This window comes from Mytilus californianus, unplaced genomic scaffold (genome assembly GCF_021869535.1).
Source record: "Mytilus californianus isolate M0D057914Y unplaced genomic scaffold, xbMytCali1.0.p SCAF_7, whole genome shotgun sequence".
NCBI lineage: Eukaryota > Metazoa > Mollusca > Bivalvia > Mytilida > Mytilidae > Mytilus > Mytilus californianus.
The window spans coordinates 98,564,869-98,591,123 of NW_026262723.1; the positions used below are offsets into that span (position 1 = coordinate 98,564,869).

The following is a 26,255-nucleotide window of genomic DNA, read 5'->3' on the forward strand; positions in this document are numbered from 1 at the left end:
TTTATTTTTTTTGCAATTTTTTAAAGTTAGTTGGTATTTCAGGTAGATTGACTGGACTGTTATCGTACAAATCTAGTCTATTCATATTATCAAAATATCCTGACAATGTTCATAATTTTGTTTTTTATAAAATCTGGGTCAATATATATGTTCCTGTTTAAATTAAAATTTTTAGTAAACATGTAAATCATTTTAGTGTCTATAAACTATGTCTAGTGCTATATCTGTGTCTCTGTAATATATTGTATCTGTCAAATTCATGCCTTTTATCTTGAATAAATATATATATTGTTTGCCAAGGCTAATAATTTCGATTTCGGATATAACACCCTGAACCGTTCTCGTTTTCATTATTATAATAATGAAAGCGAAAAACTTTGTTTTAATTTTTCTTTCCAACTTATTTTGTTAAGCTTTTAACCATGAAATGGCATCGTTCAACGAAAACGAAGATGATATAGAGGATGGCGTCCATTCTCCTTTACTAAAGAAAAACGGTAAGCCTACATATCAGAAAAAGGAGGAGAGCTGGAGTGAATCACTGAATTATAATTTTCATTGAATGAACAGTTCATGAGTCAAGCCTTTATCTGTTTATTTATTTGTTTTTTGGTTTGAGTTTTCCTTTTCTGGGTGTGCACATAGTATATATTGTATTTGTGTATTAATAAATGGGGGTATGGCAAGACCTGTCTACTCTAGTCAGTTGTATTTCATCAAGGATTTGTATACTATAAAAATCCTTGATTCCATTTAATTCCTAATAGCCCTGCCCCTTGTATTTATTTTTTTTATACGACTGTAAAAAAAAATTTGGGATCGTATAATGGTATGATGTCGTAGTCGTCCGAAGACACATTGGTTTCCGGACAATAACTTTAGTTTAAGTGAATGGATCTCTATGAAATTTTTTAAGAAGGTTCAATACCACAAAAGGAAGGTTGAGATTGATTTTTTAGATGATGTCCTAACCGTTTAGGAAAAAGCAGCCCAAAACAAGCATTTTTCTAGTTTCAGGATAGGGGAAAATCGCCTAATTGCGGACAGCACCGATATGCGGACGGAAAACGAATATCTCACTTTCATTGACTTTTCAATAAAATTATGAAAAATTGAAATAAAATAGATATAAGAAATAAGGTGTTTTGTTTACTATTGAATCTCTATTTTGTTGCAATAAGGTTATCATGTCTATTACTTACGATTTACTTTTGTGTCATGTGATTGAAATTGCATGCTATAAATAGATTATGTCAACAAGTTTGAAAACCGAAAAATTTTGAAAAATTCCAAAGTAAGCGTGTCACATTCAATACACAGTTGTTCATGTAAGAATGGCAATTTATGTGTTGAAAAGCAATAGGCATTGCATATTTTATGCAAGGAAACATTTCTTTTAATTATTTTTACTGATTTGTCTAAATTTGGATTACAAAATAGGAATAAGCAAGTGTCCGCATTTTCACCACCGAAAATAATATGATAGCCGAAATGCGGACACACAATATTTTGAACAACTAACACGTGCAGTGGTGCATATGTCAATACCATGATGACGGAAATAAACTAAACTCTCTTATAATCTAGCATTATTAGTTTCAATCCGATACATTTATATCAATAAAGCGTTGATTTGGGTTTATTTGTTTTGCTTTCATTTTGCATATTACGAACATAATGCGTTTACAAGTCTGATTTCCACTCCAGTTGGCAACTTGCTCACATCTTCAATAGGTCAAAAACTGAAAACGTCATCCCCGGGATGGCAAGCCAATCTATTTCTCTTTCTTTACAGAATGTCTACATGTTTAGGACTTTTTGCGAAAGCGAATGGAATGAAATAAAATGTACAGAAAACAATCGCCCGAATGAAATTGCAACAATGTCTCGTAGACGAGTGGCTGTTTGACAATGATGTTATTGGCTATTTATCTATGAAATTAATACGTTTATCAAAACATGAATATGTATCAACACTACTATGCAAAGTTATTGAAAGTGATAAGGAAAATGAATTCAGCAGCATTACGTTTTATATTGGTAGAAAATCAAGCAGAAGAGGTAAAGAGTTGGACATTCTTACTGCGGAAGAGGCAGATGAACTTATTGATATCACGAATATTCTTTTGATAGAAATGTTTTTATAAAACTATTCAAAACATGATAGAAATAATGTAACCAATACATTGGTTTTAAAGACCTCTTTAGACTTTTAGTAACGACTTTGTGCATCCAGTCGTCTGTCTGTCTGTTTGTCCATCCGTCTATGAAAAATTGAAAAACAAACGAGGCCCCTCATGGGGAGGTACCAGTAATTGCATAATCACCAAATTTTTGCCAACATAATCACATAATCATTAAATATTTGCTTTGGTAATCAAAAACTTATTTTCTGTAGTTATCAAAAAATCATAAACTAAAAGCTTTGTTATCATATAACAATTCAATTGTAAACTATTTAATAACTAAACAGTTTTTAATATGCTCTTCCTCGTCCTCATCCTTCTCCTCGGGTGAAACTGTTATACAGTATCACCTGCATCTTCCATATTTGGTTCGGTAATTTTCTCATGTGAACGACGTATGCCTCACGTTTTTTTTTAACCTGCATGGACGAATGAATGTTAGTAATTAATCATCCTTTGCACCTATCGTTAACCTGTTGTGTTTTAGACATTTCCTCTAAGGCACAGAACTAGGTATGCATGTTCTGCACACACTGGTATCCTTTCGCCATTCGGATAAAATCCGATATAGAAAAAAGTATATATGTGATGAAATGCAACTAACACCAATAGCGTATCATCATGCGTGACCACAATCTCCAGCACTACGTCTTTATTATGGCCTGTCGACTTTTGGCGGGTGCCCTATTATAGTAATCACTCTGCACGTCTATTCATCCGTCCGTCTACACTTTCTATGTCGTAGGATAACTAAAATTTACTCCGACAGATTTAAAAAAAAATTTTAGCACAACATTTAGTAACATTAGGGGAAGCTCCCTTTCATTTTTTTTTACTTTTCATTTTCGAGATATTGGACTTATGCCAGCAAGACCCTTCATTGAGGAGTGACATTGGTCAGTATTCATAAGAGAAAATAAAAGGATGTGAAGTAAATGTACATCATTACATGGGACATAATCGCACACAATACATAGAAAAAATAAAAAAATATCAATGAACAGGGCTTTTATTCCTGTTCTTCATCTTGACAGTTGATGTAGGGTCTTCAACAATGAAAGCATCATTCGTATCCTACAAGGTCAAGACGGTACTATTGATAAAAATAAACCAAAGTTCACCTTCTTGCTCCCTACCCGCCTCGGAGTGCCAACTTGTGTGATGCTTGTGTACGACGGTTCTCCAGTCGAAAGCACCAGGGATACAAGAAAAGTGCACTAATTTTGAAAGACATCGATCGCCGCTAAAATATGCTTTGAAGTTACACATGTCAGGAGCGGTCAATGAATTACATAATTTATAATTACAGACTAGGTTTTTCAACATCTATTTGTCATACATTGCCCAACAAAAGACCAATACATTAGAAACAACAAATGCTAGACAATACTTATAAAACTAAACATAATACTGACTTTTCCATAATTCCCTAAAATTTTTGGTGTCCATTTTTCCATATTCTTATTTTTTTTTTTTTAACATTCCAATTTACAAAATTTGCATGTTCCCTCACACCTTGCATTTTTCCATTTTTGATTTCCCATGCAATTCTTACAAATGAAGCCTTTTTACACATTCCATAAACTGTTTTTAGATGTTCATGGTGTTGGATGGGCCGCAAAAAATCATGTTAGTCAAAGAGTACATAGAAACCAGACGATAAATAAAATTATCTTATAAGTATCGGAAAGTGCAAAAAAAAAATCTTGCCTCAAGGCATCTTATGCTCTTGAGTTAGGGCTACGGATTTTTAAGTGATTAGGACATAAAAACACATTGCAATGAATGCCATACGATTTGAAATTGAAAATTATCACAACTAAATCTCGTATATATGCATGCATGCATCTTGGAAGACAATATCCCGATGGAAGTTGTCAGAACAAAAAAGTTTCTGCATCTTATTTCATTTAATAATTGGTGTGGTATAAGATATTTAATGAACTTTTTTAATCTTATTTTTCTCACCTTTCCACATGTATTACCAGTTCATGCGAGAAAACCATTCTCAAACATGCTTTAAGATGCACTGAAGGGTATTCCTTAGGGGTATTCATGAGAGCTAATGTTATATATGCATAATACCGGCATTTTGAATAGCAAGAACTGTTTAAAAATAAGTGTCCGCAATTTGACGACAAGGTGTCCGTATTTTAACTCCTCCTGTCCGCATTTTACTCTGCATTTCCGCGGGTTTTAAGAGTTTGCAATCTACTAATCAAGAGAGGAGACCTGAAAACGCGGGAAATAGTCCATTTGATACCCCTCTATCCTCTCCTGTCAAATGCAACCACCAGTATGTCCGCAATTGGCCTCAACGGTATCCAAACTTGCGGATTTGAAAAAGTGTCCGCAATTAGGCGAATTTCCCCTAATAACTTGTGTATAAGTATTTCAATTGCTCTGAAATTGTACGACAATGTTTAATACCACAAGTAGAAGGTTGGGATTTATTTTAGGGGTTATGGGGCCAACAGTTTAGGAATTAAGGGCCAAAAGGGGCCAAAAACAAGCATTTTTCTAGTTTCCAGACAATAACTTGTGTGTAAGTGTATGGATCTCTCTGACATTGTACCACAAGGTTCCATATCACAAAGGGAAGGCTAGGATTGAGTTTGGGGTTAATTGCCCAAATATGTAGGAATTAGGGGCCAAAAAAGGGCCAAAAACAAGCATTTTTCTAGACAATAACTTGTGTTTAAGTCTACGGATCTCTCTGAAATTGTACTACAAGGTTCCATACTACAAATGAAAGGCTGGGATCGAGTTTTTGGGTTACTGCTCCAAGGGGGGTTTCAAAAAGTTGGGGGGGGGGGGATTTTTTTTCCAATTTTTTTAGAGGATTCATATTTTTTTTTCAAAATTTTTCAAATTTTGAATTTTTGAAAAGTTTCAAGAAGAAATCTTCAATTGCACAGTATTGCGCAATAGATTTGTAAGATCTTTGACCACATTTATTTTGTGTCAGAAATCTATATTATGTCAAAAATTTTATCACAATCCAAATTCAAACAGTATCAAGCTTGAATATTGTGTCCAAATTTGTAACCACTGTTCAGGGTTTGACCTCTGCGGTCGTATCAGGCTGCGCTCAGCGAAGCATTTTATTTATCTTCATAAAAGATGCTAGTATTAAGATTCCTATGTCCTGTCTACTATTGTTAGGCAATCCCATCTATGTAAAACTAGAGCCTCCTTTGAGAGGAAGGAACCTCATGTACACTCAAGTTTTTTTGTCTGGAAGTCTGTTCGTATTATTAACATCATCATTAATGTTAGATGAACAGACTTAATAGATGGAAAAAGTTACCACCCATCATCTTTTACTTTGTCCAAGTAGCAACTTTCTTCTTCCAGTTGTGGAACCAAATTCAAATTATAAATGAAAAGTTTGTGCAGTGTTGGACAACACAGAAAGTTGTCTCTTGGCGATTTACTTTTAAAACATTCAAAATAACACTTCACAATTAAAACTTAGTACATCATGGTGTTGCCTAGTTTATTTCAGAGCATGCCATCAAGGCAAAGTTCTCTGAATCTAAATATGTTGGGTGATGTTACTGATGTTGGCAGTTTGTTCGAATCCCTGATTGATTTGCAGTTGACTTATTACAATATTATAAGTCATGGAGTTTATATTGTAATAGGTTGTTTTTTAGGAGGTTATCGATGTGTAAACTTAGCTAACTCACTTGAAAACTGAATAAAGCCCAAAGGAATTTGTTAAGTTTGTGAGTGAAAAGCTGATTTGTTTAATACACATGATACACATAGATAAACTTCTTAAAAATAGTTATACATTGTAAACTTTCACAGATCAAATATTACTTGAACACTAACAGAACTATTTCACCTCAGTCTGTATAGGAATTCATACTTGTGTCTTCATGAAACAGATTTATAAATACAATTTTCTGTATAAACCTTTTGGTTGCTATGATGTTCACAAAATAAAATAAGACTGAACATATAACATTTGAATTATTGAATTTTGCACTATCAATATTATTTACAGTTACTTTTGAAGTCTAAAGTTCTGTATAAATTGTTTGTTTAAAGAAAGTACATGTACAATATCTTGGGGGTTTAAACAAAACAAAAAATTACAGAATTTTTTCATACTTTGCCAAAATGTAGTTTATCTCATGGTATTTTCAAAAATATAATAGAAATTATAGGTCACAGCTTTTTTTTCAAGCCTACGTACAGTCTCGGCCTTCAACAATGAGAAAAACCCATACAATATATATATAGTCGGCTGTAAAAGGCCCTGACATGAAAAAAATGAAACAATTCAATTGAGAAAACTAGCGGCCTAATTTATAACAAAACAATTTAAAAAAAACAAACATGTTTGTGAGCACTCAACCCTCCACTTAACCTGCGACAGTGGTATAACAACACAACATAAGAATAAACTATAAAAAGTTGGAATAGAATTAACCACTTTCTAGAAAATTGGTTGACACATTAAATAAAAAAGGGATGTTGTGTATTCAATCATGAACCAAAATCCCTCTTTACAATGTACTAACTATTATTGACACAACCAAATGCAAAGGAATTTCTTTTATTGCTGTACAGTTTTGATAGCAAAACATGTAAATTATGTATAGGTCTTGTGCAATTTCAAGCTTGGCAAATGGTATAGACTTGTATCTACTGTTAATAATAATATAAGAAGAGTGGTTTAATGTTAGCATCTATAGGTCACCATACAGCTTCAACAACAAGAAAACCCCGTATCATATGATAAGCTATAAATGACCCTGACAAAATGTAAAACAAGTCAAATGAGAAAACCAAGAGGTGAATTTATTTACAAAACAATAAACAAACAGAAAAGGCTAGACAGCAACCAATGACAACCACTGAATTACAGTCTCCTGGCTGGGACAGGCACATACAGACAGCAACCAATGACAACCACTGAATTACAGTCTCCTGGCTTGGGACAGACACATACAGACAGCAACCAATGACAACCACTGAATTACAGTCTCCTTGCTGGCACAGGCACATACAGACAGCAACCAATGACAACCACTGGATTACAGTCTCCTGGCTTGGGACAGGCACATACAGACAGCAACCAATGACAACCACTGAATTACAGTCTCCTGGCTTGGGACAGACACATACAGACAGCAACCAATGACAACCACTGAATTACAGTCTCCTGGCTGGGACAGGCACATACAGACAGCAACCAATGACAACCACTGGATTACAGTCTCCTGGCTTGGGACAGGCACATACAGACAGCAACCAATGACAACCACTGGATTACAGTCTCCTGGCTTGGGACAGACACATACAGACAGCAACCAATGACAACCACTGAATTACAGTCTCCTGACTTGGGACAGGCACATACAGACAGCAACCAATGACAACCACTGAATTACAGTCTCCTGGCTTGGGACAGGCACATACAGACAGCAACCAATGACAACCACTGAATTACAGTCTCCTGGCTTGGGACAGGCACATACAGACAGCAACCAATGACAACCACTGAATTACAGTCTCCTGGCTTTGGACAGGCACATACAGACAGCAACCAATGACAACCACTGGATTACAGTCTCCTGGCTTGGGACAGACACATACAGACAGCAACCAATGACAACCACTGGATTACAGTCTCCTGACTTGGGACAGGCACATACAGACAGCAACCAATGACAACCACTGAATTACAGTCTCCTGGCTTGGGACAGGCACATACAGACAGCAACCAATGACAACCACTGAATTACAGTCTCCTGGCTTGGGACAGGCACATACAGACAGCAACCAATGACAACCACTGGATTACAGTCTCCTGGCTTGGGACAGGCACATACAGACTGTGTTGGGGTTAAACATATAAAAATAAGGAGCTGTGGTATGATTGCCAATGAAAAAACTTTCCATCAGAGACAAAATGTTGTAGAACCTAACAGCTATAGGTCTGTGTATGAGCAAAACCCATACCACATAGATAGTAAGGTGTTTGTTTAAAACAAAATCTTCATTCTCTCAATAACTTCTAATGCCATCTTGATCTCAAAAAGGATTTTTTTGTTCAAATACCAATTTTCATCTGTTGAAATTTCAGCATATCCTTTAAGAATTTTTTATTAGTAATAAGTATAAGGAAAATTTACCACCATTATCATCATGATAGGTTTTAAAGTAGTGTTAATCAACTCAGATGAAATGACTGAAATAAAAATTTCTTAACTGGATCAATCATTTTTGGATGAAAAAACAATTTCAGAAATTTAGAATATTAAAATATTTTTTTAATCTCACTGACCTGTACTTACAATACAGCAATTATACATAAATTTTAGGTTCCAAATTTATTTCTATTTAAATGATTAATGTCGACTGTATGCTTTGATTTTTAGCCTTCAGTCATTGATGATACATATAGTAATTAATGTACATGTATAGTGTGATTGATAAATATGACATATTTATGAACATGAAAATTGGTTAATTTTAAAACTGAATGCATAAAATATTTGGATTAGATTTATTAGATATGGAGTACTTCATGTTTAATTGTGGTTTCTCAGCTGGTATGTCTTATTTTTCTATGTTATTCTTGCTTTTAAAGAAAATTCATCATATGTAAAAATGTAGCAAAACTGTTCAGCTATTGTAACAATCAATACTATTCTTTAGTTGACATATACAAATATAATTTTGATATGGGTTATAAGATTTGACATTATTTGTATATTTTCCCACTCTGAAGTAGGAAAAATATTTAAAGAAGACAAAAAAATTGTATTGCTGCCTTGTTGACCTTTTATTATAATAATAACTTTATTAAGCACTAATTACACCCATTTAATTAGAGGGTCAAAGGCATAATAACAATTACATGTATAAACAACAATATAATGATGACATTTGCATAGATATAAAACAAATTATTAAACACACAACACAACAAATGACCTCAAGTGCCCCCTGTCCTCAGTTCCATAGACTGTTTAAATTCATAAATTATAATTATACATTGGCATGCTGTGGATTAATACATTCGTTTCCACTAACATGTTTGGTTAGTTGGAAGTGAAACACATGTGTTTTATGAGGATTTTAAGTTTCTTATCTTGCTCTTTACTCATTAGTGATAAAAACTTTACAAAATTTGTTCAACAACTCCAAAACCTTAAAAAGAAAGTTTGATGACAAGTCTAAACATACATTGGTACTTTATATTATTCAGCCTATTAATTATTTGACACTGGAAGTCATTTACATTATTTTTTTTATATCATATCACCAGCAAAAAGGTAAAATGTTCTGTTTGTTCAGATATAAATATGATGTTTTAATTGTATATTGATATATACATGTATATTTAAATGGCATTATCTAAAACTCACAATTTTATTAAAAGAATGCTTATTTTAAAAAGATTTGAGATATTTAATAAATTTCATATGTAAATGGATGCATTTATTAGTTTCAGAGTTTAACATTATAATTTGAACGATATAAATGAAACAGGTTGCTTATTTAATAAGAAGAAAATATGAATAATATTTAATCTCCAAGTAAAATATCTACATTAACTTATGTTATATGAGCTGCGTTGTTTAGCAAGTCCGCATATAAATGTAAATGTATAATACTTTGATTGATTTTGGAACATTCAAATACGGAATTGAAAATGAATGTTGGTCTGTTTTGTAGGGTTCTTATAATAACTAAATTTGCAAACAGTTGCAGATTTTGCTTAGAGATTTTTTCAACCCGAAATATAATAACAGATGCTTTCATATTCATTTGCATAAAGTCGATTTCTATCCTACGCAGCTCATATGTTATTTTAAAGTGTATTTTTAAAACAATTTTGTATGATTCCATTAAGTTTTATTTCCCTTTAAACTATAAAATCTCTCATTTTTAGATGAATCCTTTCCTACGATAACTGTAGAATCAGTAGAAAATGAAGGTGATGATATTACCACAGTTATCTTACCTGATGTTCCTGAAGAACAGGAGGAAAATGGTGCTCTCAACAACAATGCATATAAACGTTATGAGAACGTGGATGATTGGAAAATGTCATTCCCCAATAATATCCTCGCTGGTTTACCAAGTGTCAAGATGAGAAAGAAAAAGGCAAGTAATCTGAAAATGGACCAGAGACGAACAATACGTCAGCATGATAAAGTTTATTGTCGTGTTTCAAAGCCACCAGAACAACCCCCACCTCTACATGAAAGAAGGCAAAGATTAAACAGAAGACAGAAATCAGTTCGAGAAAACATTGGTAGTTTTGTGACATCTTTTAGGTACATTTATATCTTTCACTTTTGTCAATGTTTTAATAAGCAGGAATGTAATTAAGCAGGGACTCAGTAGCCCTTGACCCCTGAAATTTGAATTGGGCTACTATTATTTTTCACATTTTTGCTTGATCATATAACACTGGGCCACCAATAATATTGGTTGGGCTACCACTTAAAAAATTTTAATTTCCGTCCCTGCTAGTAAGTTTGATTGTCGTGATTGTTCTGTGAAATATGTGGACAAATGTTTAACGATACCAAATCGTAAATATTGTCAATTTTCAAAATGCAATTAACATTATGCAATTTTTTTTAAAAAAACATGGTCATATTCCTTTGATAACTACAACAACTGTATTTAAATTTATGTTTCTGAGATTTATTTATTGTCAATAGTTGGAGAAAATTTCATGAATATTGTGAATATGACAGCATTTTTCCTACCCTTAACTTCTCTCTTTGTTTACTAAGTGAGTAATTTAAGCCCCTTAAAAAAAGTTTGCAGTATTATTTTAGATGGTTCATAGCAGAGGCGGATTAAGAGGGTTTTCCAGGGGGCCTGGGCCCCCCCTTTTGTGGGAAAAATTTGGTTGATTATATAGGGAATCACTGAAGCATGACTGGAGCTGGCCCCCTCTTAGGCAGTCAGTGGGCCCCCCTTATGAAAATTTCTGGATCCGCCACTGCATAGTGTATTCATGGTAAATGTTAAACCATGTGGCATAGAAACAAGAATAAAATGAAAGCATGATGTTTCATTGCTTTAATTACACTGTTGCATATTTTGTTTCTATTTTCATCAAATGTGTTTTTTTTTCACAATTTCAGAACTGCAACTTTTCGAGTATACAGGACAATTAAAGATAAAAAAAGACCAAAGGTAAATACATGATAATTTCTCTCTTTCCTGGTTGTTTGCTTAAGCATTGCAGTTTAAACAGAGGCAATGATTATGTCATTTGTCCAATCAAATGTCAGTATTTTATGTAATCAAGCCGAAACTCCACTTATGTCATTGTCAACAAGTGTCAATTTAACTGTAAATTGATGCTAAGGAAACTACCTTAAACATTTGCCAAACTTCAGTTTACTACGCTTTTGTAGAAGAGCTCTTATAATAACTTCCTTCAAATAATCACATGATTATTGATAACAGTTGAAGAAAGTGTCACCAACTAAAGGAGTAGGGCAATAAGGCCTGTATTTGACCCAAAATTAGTGCAAAAAGTGTTCATACATGATCTTATATTTGCCTTTACATGACCCAGCCTGTAAGTGGTCAATGAATGAAAACAAATTTCATATTTGATGCGTTATTATAGCAAGAAACCATGAAGAAGTAAACATATTTTGTAAAATTTCTTTATTTTCCTTGTTTTATATCAATTTTAATATATTTTGGATTAAAAAGGATAGACTGCACTAAAATAATAAAAATTCTTGTTATTTTGCTGTGGCCAATGTTTCCACCAATGAAATAGGGATGAGAAATAACATAAAATCAGTATTTTCTTATTTATTATGATGTGATTATGACAACATAGCTTTGTAAATATTGTCTTTTTGATTTAGATTTCTTGATTTTATACATTTCACAAAATTATCAGTAAATTTGAAGTAGTTTTCTATGACAAAAAATGGACCTGAATGTGCCTTCCACTTTATAATAAAACAGTCCACATAAAATTCAGAGAAAAAGACTGATTACTGAGGTTGAATAATTGTTTAAATCATTATGACTATTTTCAAACCAAATAAAACAGTATCAAAATCAAATTTTAAAACAAGTAAACTGGATCATAATAAATAATTAGATTTAATTTGAATATTCAGTGGACTTTTAAGTGTTTGAAAATGAATTAAACTTGTTATTTAAGTTGTTCTTTATGTATGCATATATATATGTTTATAACTAAATATAACTATGATTTATATTCAACTACATAACAACATTTGATTGTAAACATGTGATTGCAAAGTATATCTTTAGGTTTCTGTTCATTTTTGTATTGCCAGATAGTGTCCAGCAGTTGCAACACAAATGGATCACCTCTGTTGTCATTGTTATCATCTGTATCACACTTTTATTAATTTGCAACTCCACAAACTTCTTGACAAAATTCAGGCAAATAAAATGCACAAACTCTTCAACAGGACATAAAGTTGTGCAGCAAGTTGAACTGCTATTCTGAATTTTTACTGAGTGTTAAATGGGGTTTCTTATACCAAAACAATTTAGCAATTTATGCTTATATTATTTGAAGATGACAGGCAACACGTAACACATATCTTTCTTAGAAGTCAGAATGAATTACATTGTTTTTAAAAAAATGTTCATGCATAGTTTTCATACAAAGGTTAAATTCGATATCCTTGCTAACAATTGAAGATATGATAAATGAAAAATTACAGACAGACTTATAAAAAAAATGTATATTGATTGTGTCCACAGAAATGGGAAAGATTTAAAATGAGATTAGAAGATTTAAAAGAAAAACTGACCTTGTGGACGGCTTCTATAAGAGAAGTAGAAGGTAAGATACTGTGGATTAGTTATTATTCCTTGGATACCAATTTTTGTGGATTTCGTGGGTACAGGTGGACCACTAATCTAAATGTTTAATGAGGTACAAATTTTCTATAGACTTGTATGTATTACTTTTGTAAAATCACAAAATTAAATATCCACGAAAATACAATTTTTCCTAAATCCACAAAAATTGGTACCCACGAAAATAAATAATCCACAGTAATAGTCAGTTAACTGTAAGTACAAATGAACTGTATTGATGATAATTGTGAAGGTATAAATCAGCTGTCCTCTATTGAAACGAATAATTCATATCTCCAAAAAAACAAAAAACAAAAAAAAACTGATACTTTGCAGAGATTTAAATTTTTTATTGAAAGCATGAAGCAGCCATTTTCAACACTTGAAAACAATTCTAAATAAAATTTGTAAATCTGTTTTTATTTGTTACTCTATTCCTAAAAAATAGAATAGAAAGGTTTTGGTGCATAGATTCATTACACGAGAAGGAAAAAAAAATAAATATATAATTCAGTTAACTCTGGATTCATCATTATTCGTTGTATACCAAATGTTCGTGGTTTTCGTGGTTAAAGTTGAACCACAAATTTAAAAGTTCAACGAAGTACAAATTTTCTACAGGCATGATAGGCTTGCATAGACTTTGGCTAAACCACAAAATCATGTATCCACGAAAATGTAATGTTTCCTCAATCCACGAAGATTGGTACCTGCGAAAAAATGAATCCACAGTAACTAGCTTAAATAGTTCCATGCTTTGCTGGTTTTTCATGAATATTAACAATTTTATAACACTTCAGATATTTACATTTGTCTTTTCAGGTCGATATGGAATGGCAATCATGACATACTTTAAATTCATCCGTTGGTTATTTTTCCTGAACATCTACCTTTCCATTATCATGTTAGCCTTTGTCATTTTACCAGGAAGTTTTATGTTACCATACAAATTTGAAGAATCTCTTACTGTCAGTAATATGACAGAGTATAAAGCCACAATGACGTGTTCTGCAAAGTATAAAACTTATATAGATAGTTTTACACGGAAGCTATCAACAGTTGACAAAATATTGGATTTCTTAGAAGGAACTGTAAGTTTTGTATATGATTCCAAATTGCTATGAATAATACATGTGGACATGTAAAACTGGCAGATATGTACGCAGGATTTTGAAAAAGGGGGGCCCAGGCCCCCAAAGTAAGCAATGTTTGGAGTGGGACATGTAAAAAGTCATTACATTAACGGTACATGTAGATCCATAAGGGGAACCCCCACCCCTTAATCCACTTTGACTGGTTTAATATTGCCACATTTTGTGATTGGACTTTGTTTTAGAGATCCATGGCCTTTTTTTGGTATAACATATAGCTCAGTTTCAGGATTCTGAAATAGTCCATGTGTATTTACCGTTTCATTACTTTGAAAAAATATAATAAAAAAATTCATATTTTTCTCTCCTGTCAATAAAAATACCCTGTAATACAATGAAAATACGAAAAAGAAATTTCTAACAACTGCATATTAAAAACAAGTGTATAACAATAAATGTGATCTTATTGGTTTATAATGATATTGTGATAATGCCTGTTATTTATTTGTTGTAAAAGTGGAATGCAGCTATTGGCTGATTTTGATAAAACAAAATGGAAAGAGTTATTTCATGACATTTTCTTAAGGCAGCATTGATATTCTTATGACCTTAAGGTAGATTAACTGTATACCACCATCTTGGATTGTGAAATAGCAGTTCACAATAGGTCTAGTTCTTCGCTTAAATCTGCAAATTTTAAGACAGATTGACAATTAATAGGTTAGACTGTTTATTCGAATAAAGAAAAATGAGTGATTTATTGCATTATATATATATTCAGACTGATTTAACAAATACCAAATATTTTTGTTTGTTCGAATCAAATTGTCAACTTAGCACGTAAGGGGAGATAATTTAAAAAGTAAAATTTTTACAAAGGAATGATAGAGAAATTGTCAATTTCTACTTGTAGCAAGAAAACGAGGTCAGTGACACCATTTTTTCTTTTTATTTTATTAAAACATATTTTAAAACCTATCTTCTCATATTTTATTTAAAAATTCTATCTCATAGATTTGTTTTTATTCACAAAAAAGTGTTTTTTCATCAACAATCTTTGCAAATTTGGCCAATTTTGCACGGCTTGTAGCTTGAAAAATAGCATGGTGACCCATACTTTTTATTATATTTTTGAAAAAAGCATGAAAAAATCTACATTCTGGCAAAGTATAAGAAAATTCTTTCTGAGGAACTATATACCAATGATCCACCTTAATTCAAATTATTGATATGTTAATAAATGATATTATATAGCAGTACCTTTTTTTTGTTTAGTCTGTACTTAAAACTTGTTTTACAGGGTACTGTAAATTCAGAAATTATTGCGTTCATTTGTTTTTGCGATTTTTGAAGAAAGGACTAAAATGCAAGATTTATTATGGAAAATCTGCATACAGGTACATATATCAGATATCAGATTGTGAGTTCTTATTATTAGGGCCCCGCATAGTGGCGGGTCGCCTAGAGTGATCAGTCTGTCCGTTCGTAACAAATTATATCTAGAGAACTGTTATAATTTCATACTTTATACTTGACATGTATATTAACCAACACCAGAGGGTGTGTCATAATGTTTGTACAACTTCCTAGGTGAAAGTTCAAACTTTGGTTTTAGTTGACAACCCACAGCGGGCCCACAGAGATGGCTCCCATCTCAATGATGTCTAGTTGCGAATTTCACCAGTCACTTTATTCGCAATAATTTCTGAATTTACAGTAGGATGTGGTACTTATTTGTATTTATGTGTAACCTGTATTTTGTATTCCTTTATAGGGTTGGATGGAAACAAAGGTCTTATTTTATGGAGCATACTTCAACAAAACAACAATTAATGAATTCAGTTCAAAGAAACATACGTCTAACAATATAAAAATACCAACAACAAAAAGACCAAAAAGAGACGTTGGAGATGTTCTAGATAAAGAAGCTATAGTACATTATACTATAGAAGGAGAAGACAATGAATCAAAGAAGTCTAATAAAACAGATGGAGAAAGTGAATACGAACTGAATTATAATATGGGTGTTGCTTATATTTCTGCTGTTGGTGTATGTCTAATCATCAGCTTTGTCAAAGTTGTTAGAAAGTAAGTATTTATCAATTCCTTTAAAAATATGTTGGTGCTTCTATGCATTAAGTTTAAAACAACAGATTTAATAAAAAATAAACTGTTACTTTTCTGAGTAGACATAATACATGTATAGCTCTCACTTTGTAGACATAATACATGTAGCTCTCACTTTGTAGACATACTACATGTAGCTTTCACTTTGTAGACATAATACATGTAGCTCTCACTTTGTAGACATAATACGTGTAGTTCTCACTTTGTAGACATAATACGTGTAGCTCTCACTTTGTAGACATAATACGTGTAGCTCTCACTTTGTAGACATAATATGTGTAGCTCTCACTTTGTAGACATAATATGTGTAGCTCTCACTTTGTAGACATAATACATGTAGCTCTCACTTTGTAGACATAATACGTGTAGCTCTCACTTTGTAGACATTATACATGTAGCTCTCACTTTGTAGACATAATACATGTAGCTCTCACTTTGTAGACATAATAACACTCATTATACAGTCTTTACCATTATTGGTGACCTTGCTGTGACTTTTAATTTTAGTCACCATTAATTTCAGTGCTCGTTTGTATGTCTAATTTTCCTGTACCAAGTAAATGCCAATGTACTCTTGTCCAATGTGACAAGTGATATATAATCTAGGCCAATGTGTTATAATGAAGATATTGTTGTAACATGATCAAGGCACACAATAGGTTACCAGAATAAAAAAAAAAAAAAAATTTTAAATTTTGATATTTGTTAAATTGTTTACTTTTGATGTCTGATACTGTTGTTTTTGATATGTTTTTATATTGTACATAGGACAGAACATATTAGACTAGGACACCAGGCTTTCCAATCACAGTTATCAATAGATCAGATACACTAAAGATTGTAATGCAGACCTTAAAAGATTTGAAACAACCTGAATATATTTGTTGATTTAATCAAATTTATATAATTCAAAGGACTTCTTTAAAATATGCCTTCTTTTGAAGAAAAAGTTTGATATAACATCAAACTTAAGGTTCGATTTTTAAACATACATCTTATGGATGCCAAATCTCACATTCTTTTTTGTGACTGTCTGAAGTCAAGAGCATGTAATCCAGTGGTTGTCTTTGGTAGCTGACTGCCATGATTGGTTTTAATATAAATCAGGCCATTGGTTTTATTTTTGAATTGTTACACATTTTGTCATGTGGGGGCATTTTATAACTTACTCTAAGGTACTGGCTTTGCTCATTGTTGAAATCTGTATGTTGACCTGTAGTTGTTTTCATCCTCATCCTTTGGTCTCTGGTGGATAGTTGTCTCATTGGCAATCATACCACACCTTATAAGGTAGTAGGTAGACCTCTGGTTGTTTACATCCTCATCCTGTGGTCTCTGGTGGATAGTTGTCTCATTGGCAATCAAATCACATCTCCTTATGTTTATATTTCCATTTCATCCATTAATTGACCAAACTAAGTTGGAAACATTAATTCACTGAAATCTCCTTCAGAGCTTTTAGTAATTTGTATTGCATTAATAAAACTAAACTGACTTTATCAAAGCCTGATGTTTATTGACTTAAGCTTACATTACATTGGAAAAAACAGAAAAAAGTGTTATTTAGACTTTTGAAAAAAATGTAAGATCATTGAAGGTAGTCAATACTTGATTATTACCTCAAATTTGTATCCTAATACTGAATATCTCTACATGTTGACAACCATATGTCAGTTTGTTTAAGCATACTTGTTTAAATAGCAAACTTTTCAAGTGTGGGCTTTGATTCATATTCCAATAAATTTTTGTGGTATGATATATTCACTAATATTTAACTCAAAATTGAAACATTTGTAAAGCACTTGCAAGGTAGAAAAGAGTTGAAATGTAAATTTTGAACTATACATCACAAAACATGTTTAACCCCGCCTCATATTTGCGCCTGTCCCAAGTCAGGAGCCCCTGGCCTTTGTTAGTCTTGTATGTTTTTTAATTTTAGTTAATTTATATGTTTTGGAGTTTAGTATGACGTCCATTTTCACTGAACTAGTACACATTTTTATTTGGGGGCCAGCTGAGGACCACCTCCAGGTGAGGGATTTTTGTTCTGCATTGAAGACCCATTGGTGGACTTCGGCTGTTATCTGCTCTTTGGTTGGGTTGTTGTCTCTTTGACATATTCCTCATTTCTATTCTCTATTTTATCAGGCTGTAGGTTTTCTCATTTGAACTGTTTTATATTTTATCATGTCAGGCCTTTGAAGTATGGGTTTTGCTCATTGTTGAAAGCCCTACAGTTCTCAATAGTTTTAAATAATATCAAGGTCATTTGGTCTCTGGTGGATAGTTGCCTCATAGGCAATCATACCACATCTTCCTATTTTATATACAAATGGAAAATCTAGTTGATCTTAGTAAAAAAAAAGCATGACAATGAATAATGGTAGTTTTAAGTTGAAATGTAACCTATCAGATTTTAATTTTTTGAAGTGGTTACTTTGAATTTATCTATTGTAGCTCAGCTAAAAATATGAAAGCATCCTATGGTAGAGAAGGCAAGCCAGCTAAGTACAGTAGTCGTGTGTGGGCTGGATGGGATTTCTGTATTTGCAAGGAGAAACATGCCAAATCTAAAATGGCCAGTATTAGAACAGATCTTATTGTAAGTTTTTCAATAATCATTTCTGGGCAGGTTAGATGTACTGAATTCAAGTATATGTAGGTAAGGAATTGACTGAGGCTTGTATTACTGTTGCTTTATGTGTACAGGGTCGGATTACATTACTTACATGTAGATAAAGTAGTAACTATAGATGTATGAATATGTAATGATTGCTGCAAAATTGCAAAAACAGGGTATGTTTACCGTAAGCAAGGTTAACTTTTGCTATTGTGAACAAGCTTGGAAATCTGTAACTTTATATGAAGGGGAATTGTCAACTCTTATTGCATTATGACTACCTTAAATTAACCAGAACGGAAATTGTTTTTCAAGCATAATTAAAATAGAAATAAGAAGATGTGGTATGATTGCCAATGGAACAACTCTCTACCAGAGACCAAATGACATAGATGTTAACAACTATAGTTCACCGTACAGCCTTCAACAATGATTAAAACCTATACCACATAGTAAGCTACAAAAAGCCCCGATATGACAAATGTAAAACAATTCAAACGGGAAAACTAATGGGAATGTTTACTAATTTTCTCCCTAACAGTCCGGTTTATATAGACTTTTTACAAAATATTTTTGACAAGTTGTTCGGTGTTGAAATAAAAAGTTGGTCAATAGAAGCCCTCTGATTCAGGTAACTAGTGAATTTTCCCCTTGATACAGCTGAGTTTTACATGAACAATCTATATTTCTATAGCTAGTTTTGTTGTTGAAAAGAACAGGAATAAAATAGGTTTACACATGACTGGTTTATACTGTAACTATATATAACAAATTACTGTAATCAGCCTTGTATAGTTCGCACTGGTACATTGTCCGCACCCCCCTTTCTCTCCATGAAAATTCAGGAAAAAAATCTTTTTGTAACTGTTAGAAAACGTCTAATGAAACTCTGCTAATTTCAAATCATGTGTGATCGTTTGCGGTATTTTCATGGAAAAACCCATTTCCATTATTAATTAGAAGTTGAAAATGCTTGTAAATGATTCTAGAACATATCACGAGTGTTGAAATAAGTCGAAATCACAAAAAAAAACAATTTAGAAACTTGTGTATGTTTAAACTGGAAGTTCGAATAGAACGTGTAAATGAAAATAAATACGGTGAGAGTGTACAGAAAACCCGTACTTAATAGATATCACTAGAATACTACTTTGAAAGTAAAACAGTTCCATCCTTGAGTGAAATAATGTTTAACACATCTATCACATTCATGTTTGAAGGATCTTAAGCTAAAACAAAACACATGCATCAGTATGAAACACCAAAACGGAACGAGCAACCGATTACATTTTGTTGTTGATACATCGTTATGCATAATCTGGTTCCTGGTTGACTTCTGCACTTTTTTCGTTCCATTAAATTCAAGCAGATTCCAGTTTATTTTAAGCAATGCAGTGAAAAGAAACGAGAAATTTGTAGTGAAGCATTTAATTTTGAAATTTAACAGTTTATATTTGATATTGAATAAAACTTACATATTAATATGAATTAGGTAAAATTATTAGTTTTTAAATTAAAAAAGTGCCCTCTACAATTTCATTAATAAACATGGCGGAACGTAAACAATCCTCGCGAGATCGATTTTTCTCTTATTTCTTGCTTATCGTACTCTATAGTCAGCACCCCTGTCTGGCAGGTTCAATTTTGGAGAATAAAACTGCAGACTATACAAGCCTGAATTGGGTAAGCATAATACATTCTGAAGACTAAAGATACACAATGACATATCAGTCCTGCCAAGGTTTGTACACATTGACTGTCAGTATGCAGCAGCAACTAGCCAGTTTACTAAATTACTTTAAAATTGAACAAGTTGGTTATCTTTTAAAGATGTAAATAGTTTAAACTTGATTTATTAATTGATTCTACCACTGCATCAAGTGTGACACAATATTTCTTCATTTGAGAAGGTTAAATTTAGATATTTAAAATTTAACTGTTGAGAGTGGAGAAATATCTCATTGCACGAATTTTGGTGGTGGAATCTGTTTCTCTAATTTTTAGAAGATAAGTTGGCAAACTTTAACTTTCTTTTTCAATTATTTTCAAAAAGATGTGTTCTTTCTATGTGACGTCATCAGGCATAGTTGTCTTTTTTGTGACGTCATAATTGCAAATTCATAAGAAAGCAATAAAATTTTAAGTCATAATTGAATTTTGACTAATGAAGAACTGAGATCAAATGAACCACGCATAAAATAGTATGCATTGGCTAAGAATTAGTGAAAACTTATTATATTATTTACAGTAAATCAAGCTTATTATATATCTGCCAAAGATAATGCATACTATCAAATATTTCAATAGGCAGAAATACAGGATACTAAAAAGAAGGACCTGTGGAAAAGGAGATCTTTAACAGATAAATTGATGGTATATGGCTTCAGAATAGTCATTAATGTTCTTATCACTATCCTACTAGGACTTAGTTTAGCTGCTATATATAAAGTTACAGAGCAAATGATGCAGGTAGGTATTTTATTGAAATAAAAGTAATTGAATGAAGAATAAAATTATTATAAAGAATTTTGCTTTTTATAAGCTTATTTGGAATCAAAAGTTCAATTAATCCTAATATTTATTAGTTTGATTGTCTGCATGTGTCAGGGTGCTATACAATATGTTATCATCATAATCACCACCACAATTTGAACCAACATATACCTAAAGCATCCTGTAGGATATGCTTTCAATAACTTTCAGGCTAACCTTTATGAAGGTCAATATCTTACATATAATTTGCATGTGACATATATACAATTCATAATTCAATTATTTATGCAGTGATCTTCTTACCAATAGAAAGTTAAGAAACATACCTCAAGAGACATACCTCAACTGATCAGTTTCATATAACTTATACCTGCAGATTTTATCTTATTTAAATTTATCAAATAATGAATGTTCATGAATAGGCTATGAATTTACTTGATAGTATGTATCTTTTTTCCAGTTAAATTCAGTGTACCAGGATAAGTTGACAAGTTTAATGATAAGCTTTGCACCATACCTAACAATAACTGTACTGAATTTTGTTGTACCTAAAGTGTGTTGGAGACTGACTTTATATGAAAGCTACCTCCATGAAACAGAGATCAAAATGTCTATAAGAAGGTGAGTGTGGCTTTTATTGTAGAAGTCTGAAAATAATTATTCTCTGGTTCACCTTGTTTTTTATTAGTAGCAGTTTCAAAGGGATGTTATGAATTTATAGATTGTCATATATGAGTTGTAAAAAATTACAATCATAGCTGATCGTAATTATGATTTTTTTATAGAGTCTGTTAAATTCATTCACAATTAATCAAGACGCAGAGCAATGTAGAGCTTGACTTGCAGGATAAATTATTTCTTACAGTGAAAGACTATGTTATTTTTTAGCTTTTTTTTTTTGCTTTTGTTTTATTGTATTGTTGAATGCTGTCCTAACATCTCCAAGTAGCCTTTGGGTCAGTACTATAAATGCTGTCTGAAAAATTGATACATATCTTTTGTAACAAGTTTAATGTTAAATGCTTTTTTTCTAATGCAGGGCCATTCTGTTACGATTAGCATCACCCATGGTTCTGTTAGCATCTATTTATGTGGAAATAATAAATGTAGACACACCTCCTGTATGTGGAAATAAAAGATGGCAAGACAGTTCATCTGGACTTACTAAGAAAATTGTAATAAAGGTAAGATCAAGTTTACTAAAAATTGTGGTTTTTGTCTCGCCTTAACATGGTCAAAAAGCGAGACATAGGTATGTTCGTTTCCAGCGGTGGGGGCGGCTTCAATAATGTATTAGTTTGTGATTAGGTCTAGTTAATGGTGAACCATTAGTGGTGTGTCAATGATATTTGGTATGCAGTTGTATTAGCATTGGTACATCTCATTCCCATGGATATTATTTAACCCCTCCCCCCTCAGTCATGGTCTATTGACTTTGAAACTTTTGCTTAGCTAACATGTATTAGTTTGTGATTAGATCAGTTTAAGATGAACCACTAATGTTAAGTTAATGATATTTGGTATGCAAATGTATTGGCATTTGCAAGTCTCATTTCCCCACCCTCTCATCATGGTTCATTGACTTTGAAACTTTTACATAGTTTACTAGTTAATGTTTGTGTCTAGGTTTGTTTAAAGGGAACAATTTATGATAAGTCAATGGTATTTGGTATGCAATTGTATTAGCATTGGCACATCTCATTTCTATGGAGATTGTTTAGCCATGTACCTTCAGTCATGGTTCATTGACTTTGAATATTTGCATAACTTACATGTTAAAGTATTGCTATTTTAATTTCAACATTTGCATTATCAAAATAACAAAAAGGCGAGACATATCTCTATGTTAACATATATTTTGGGTAAAAAAATGAACATTTCTTTGCCATTTACTTATTAAATTTCATGAAAATTTTCCTTGTAGACATTAGTTTTTGTCACATTTAAAGATATTGAGCTGTTATATGATAGAAAAAATAGAAGTCTTAGAATGTAGGAAGGTTTTTCACATGATGCACACATTGTGCAGCTGTTCTTAAAAAAAACAAGATGAAAGAAAATATGTTTCTTTGCTATCGTGTTACAATGATACCCCTTTTTCCTTTCATTTTTTGTATCTTTATTTTTGTTATAAGGTTTTCATCTATTTATTTTCAGTGTTGGGAAAACTACATAGGACAACAGTTATACAGATTAGCTCTTATGGATTTGATTGTTACTACTTTCGTTATATTTTGTGGAAATTTTCCTAGAAAGTAAGTTGTATTTCTTAATTATATTCATTCATATTCATATTCAATCATATTCATATTCATTCATATTCATATTCATTCATATTCATATATTCATTCCTTTTTCATATTCATTCATATTCATTCATACATTCATATTCCTATTCATTCATACATTCATATCCATATTCATTCATACATTCATATCCATATTCATTTATATTCATATTCATTCATATCCATATCCATATTCATACATTCATATCCATATTCATTCATATTCATATTCATTCATATCCATATTCATATTCATACATTCATATCCATATTCATTCATATTCATATTCATATTCATTCATATTCATATTCATATTCATATTCATTCATATCCATATTCATATTCATTCATATCCATATTCATATTCATACATTCATATCCATATTCATTCATGTTCATATTCATACATTCATATCCATATTCATACATTCATATCCATATTCATTCATGTTCATATTCATACATTAAAGCTCTAGGCTTCAGGAATAGGTAATGACTATATTTTTTTTTTATTTCTTTGAGACATAGGTATGCTGTTTCGGCGGCGGTGGAGTCATCAACAATGTATTAGTTGTGATTAGGTCTAGTTTATGGTGAACCACTAGTGGTAGGTCAATGATATTTGGTATGCAGTTGTATTAGCATTGGCAAATCTCATTACCACGTAGATTATTTGGCCCCGCCTCCTCAGTCATGGTCTATTGACTTTTAAACTTTGCTTAGTTTACATGTATTAGTTTGTGATTAAGTCAGTTTATAGGGAACCACTTAGTGGTAGGTCAAAGATATTTGGTATGCAGTTGTATAAGTATTTGCATATCTCATTTCCATGGAGATTATTTGGCCCTGCCCCCTCAGTCATAGTCTATTGACTTTGAAACTTTTGCTTAGTTTACATGTATTAGTTTGTGATTAGGTCAGTTTATTGGGAACTACTAGTGGTAGGTCAATGATATTTGGTATGCAGTTGTATAAGCATTGGTACATCTCATTTCCATGGAAATTATTTGTTCCCACCCCCTCAGTTATGGTCTATTGACTTTGAAACTTTTGCTTAGTTTACATGTATTAGTTTGTGATAGGTCAGTTTATGGGGAACCACTAGTGGTAGGTCAATGATATTTGGTATTCTAATGTATGAGCATTGGCACATCTCATTTCTTTGGAGATTGTTTGGTCCTGCCCCCGGTCATGGTCTATTGACTTTGAAACTTTTGCTTAGTTTACATGTGTTAGTTTGTGATTAAAGATCAGTTTATGGGGAACTACTACTGGTCATTTCCATGGAACTTGTTTGACCCTGTACCTTTAGTGATGGTTCATTTACTTTGAACCAATACATAACTTACATGTTAAAGTATTGCTTTTTCAATTTCAACATTTGCATTTTACTATCGAAATAACAAAAAGGCAAGACATATCTCTGTGTTAACATTTTATCTAATTTTAGGTTGATCTATGACAGATGGAATAGCTACAGAATTGTAAAGTTTTTCGGTGAACAAGAGTTTGATTTACCTAGAAATGTTGTTGATTTGGTTTATTCTCAGTATTTATGTTGGTAAGTAGTTTAAATGAAAAATCGTCTTCAAGTTTGAAATGATAAAGAATCTGGAATGAGTAGTTAACATAGTTCTTTTCTATGCTATTACAGTCAAATGCTTTAAATAGAAGTTTCATGTAAAAATTAGATTTTTCAACAAGTTAATCTTAGAAAATATCATTGAAAAACCAACATTTTTGTGGTCATTTTATGGTATGTGTATGTCTTTCTTGTTCACTAATGGACTCTGTGGTTTCATTGTCATAACTATGTTTTAATTTGCTTGAACTTCATTAAAATGTTATCACTGTTTTATTTTGAAAAAACAACTTCTCAAAGGAGTAGGTGTGGTCCAGTAAGGGCTAGTTTTGGCCTAAAATTCAAAGTTCATCTGATGAAAGATTTTCGACACTTTTTAAATACTTAAGTGTCTACTTTAGTCGATTCAATTAGTTAATGTAAAAGATTTGAACTGATTTGGTCATGAAAGACGCTCAAATTCAAGCTTAAATATGAAAAATCTATCTAGTATGCCATAAAACATCACTTTTTAAATGGTTTTTGTTGAAAATGTAAGTGGCCACATTCTTGTTCAGTCTCAACCTTTATATATGTTATGTATTATCATCAAATACAACATATATTTACATATTAAGACTGAACACAAATGTGGCCACTTCCATTTTAGACAAAAACCATCTTAAAATTAGCACAAATGCTAAAATTGTGAAGATTTCATTAATTGTACATGAATTTATGATGCTAGTACCTGATGCATGTGCATTGTATTGTCAAAAACAACCAATATTTATGTAACAAAAGTATTCTACTTTTCAATAAAGAGCTAAAAGTTTACATTTCAACAAATTAGTAATAATGCTATATTTTGGGGCCAAAAAGGGGTCTTACCGGTCCTACTCCTTTATTTATGGGATTTTAATTTCTTCTGCTTTTTTGAGAAAAAATTCAAACTTTGAAAAGGGGTGGACAATTGTAATTCATATCCTTGAAATTTTACCTAAAGTTTTCAGACACATTTAGGTTATGAACCT

At 32.0% G+C, this 26,255-nt stretch overlaps 1 protein-coding gene across 1 annotated transcript in view; it reads left to right on the plus strand.

Annotated features, from left to right (window-relative positions):
• The first annotated feature begins 375 nt into the window (after positions 1-375).
• The window catches only part of LOC127709186 (transmembrane channel-like protein 7), a 36,714-nt gene continuing 10,834 nt past the window's right edge, over positions 376-26,255 (plus strand). Inside the window, exons 1-12 of the mRNA XM_052214581.1 lie at positions 376-497; positions 10,105-10,492; positions 11,318-11,369; positions 12,942-13,023; positions 13,863-14,131; positions 15,906-16,219; positions 18,716-18,860; positions 21,186-21,347; positions 21,832-21,992; positions 22,411-22,555; positions 23,529-23,626; positions 25,111-25,221. Of these exons, the coding sequence (XP_052070541.1) occupies positions 428-497; positions 10,105-10,492; positions 11,318-11,369; positions 12,942-13,023; positions 13,863-14,131; positions 15,906-16,219; positions 18,716-18,860; positions 21,186-21,347; positions 21,832-21,992; positions 22,411-22,555; positions 23,529-23,626; positions 25,111-25,221 (1,997 nt within the window). The 5' untranslated portion in view covers positions 376-427. The remainder of the gene's footprint in view (positions 498-10,104; positions 10,493-11,317; positions 11,370-12,941; positions 13,024-13,862; positions 14,132-15,905; positions 16,220-18,715; positions 18,861-21,185; positions 21,348-21,831; positions 21,993-22,410; positions 22,556-23,528; positions 23,627-25,110; positions 25,222-26,255) is intronic.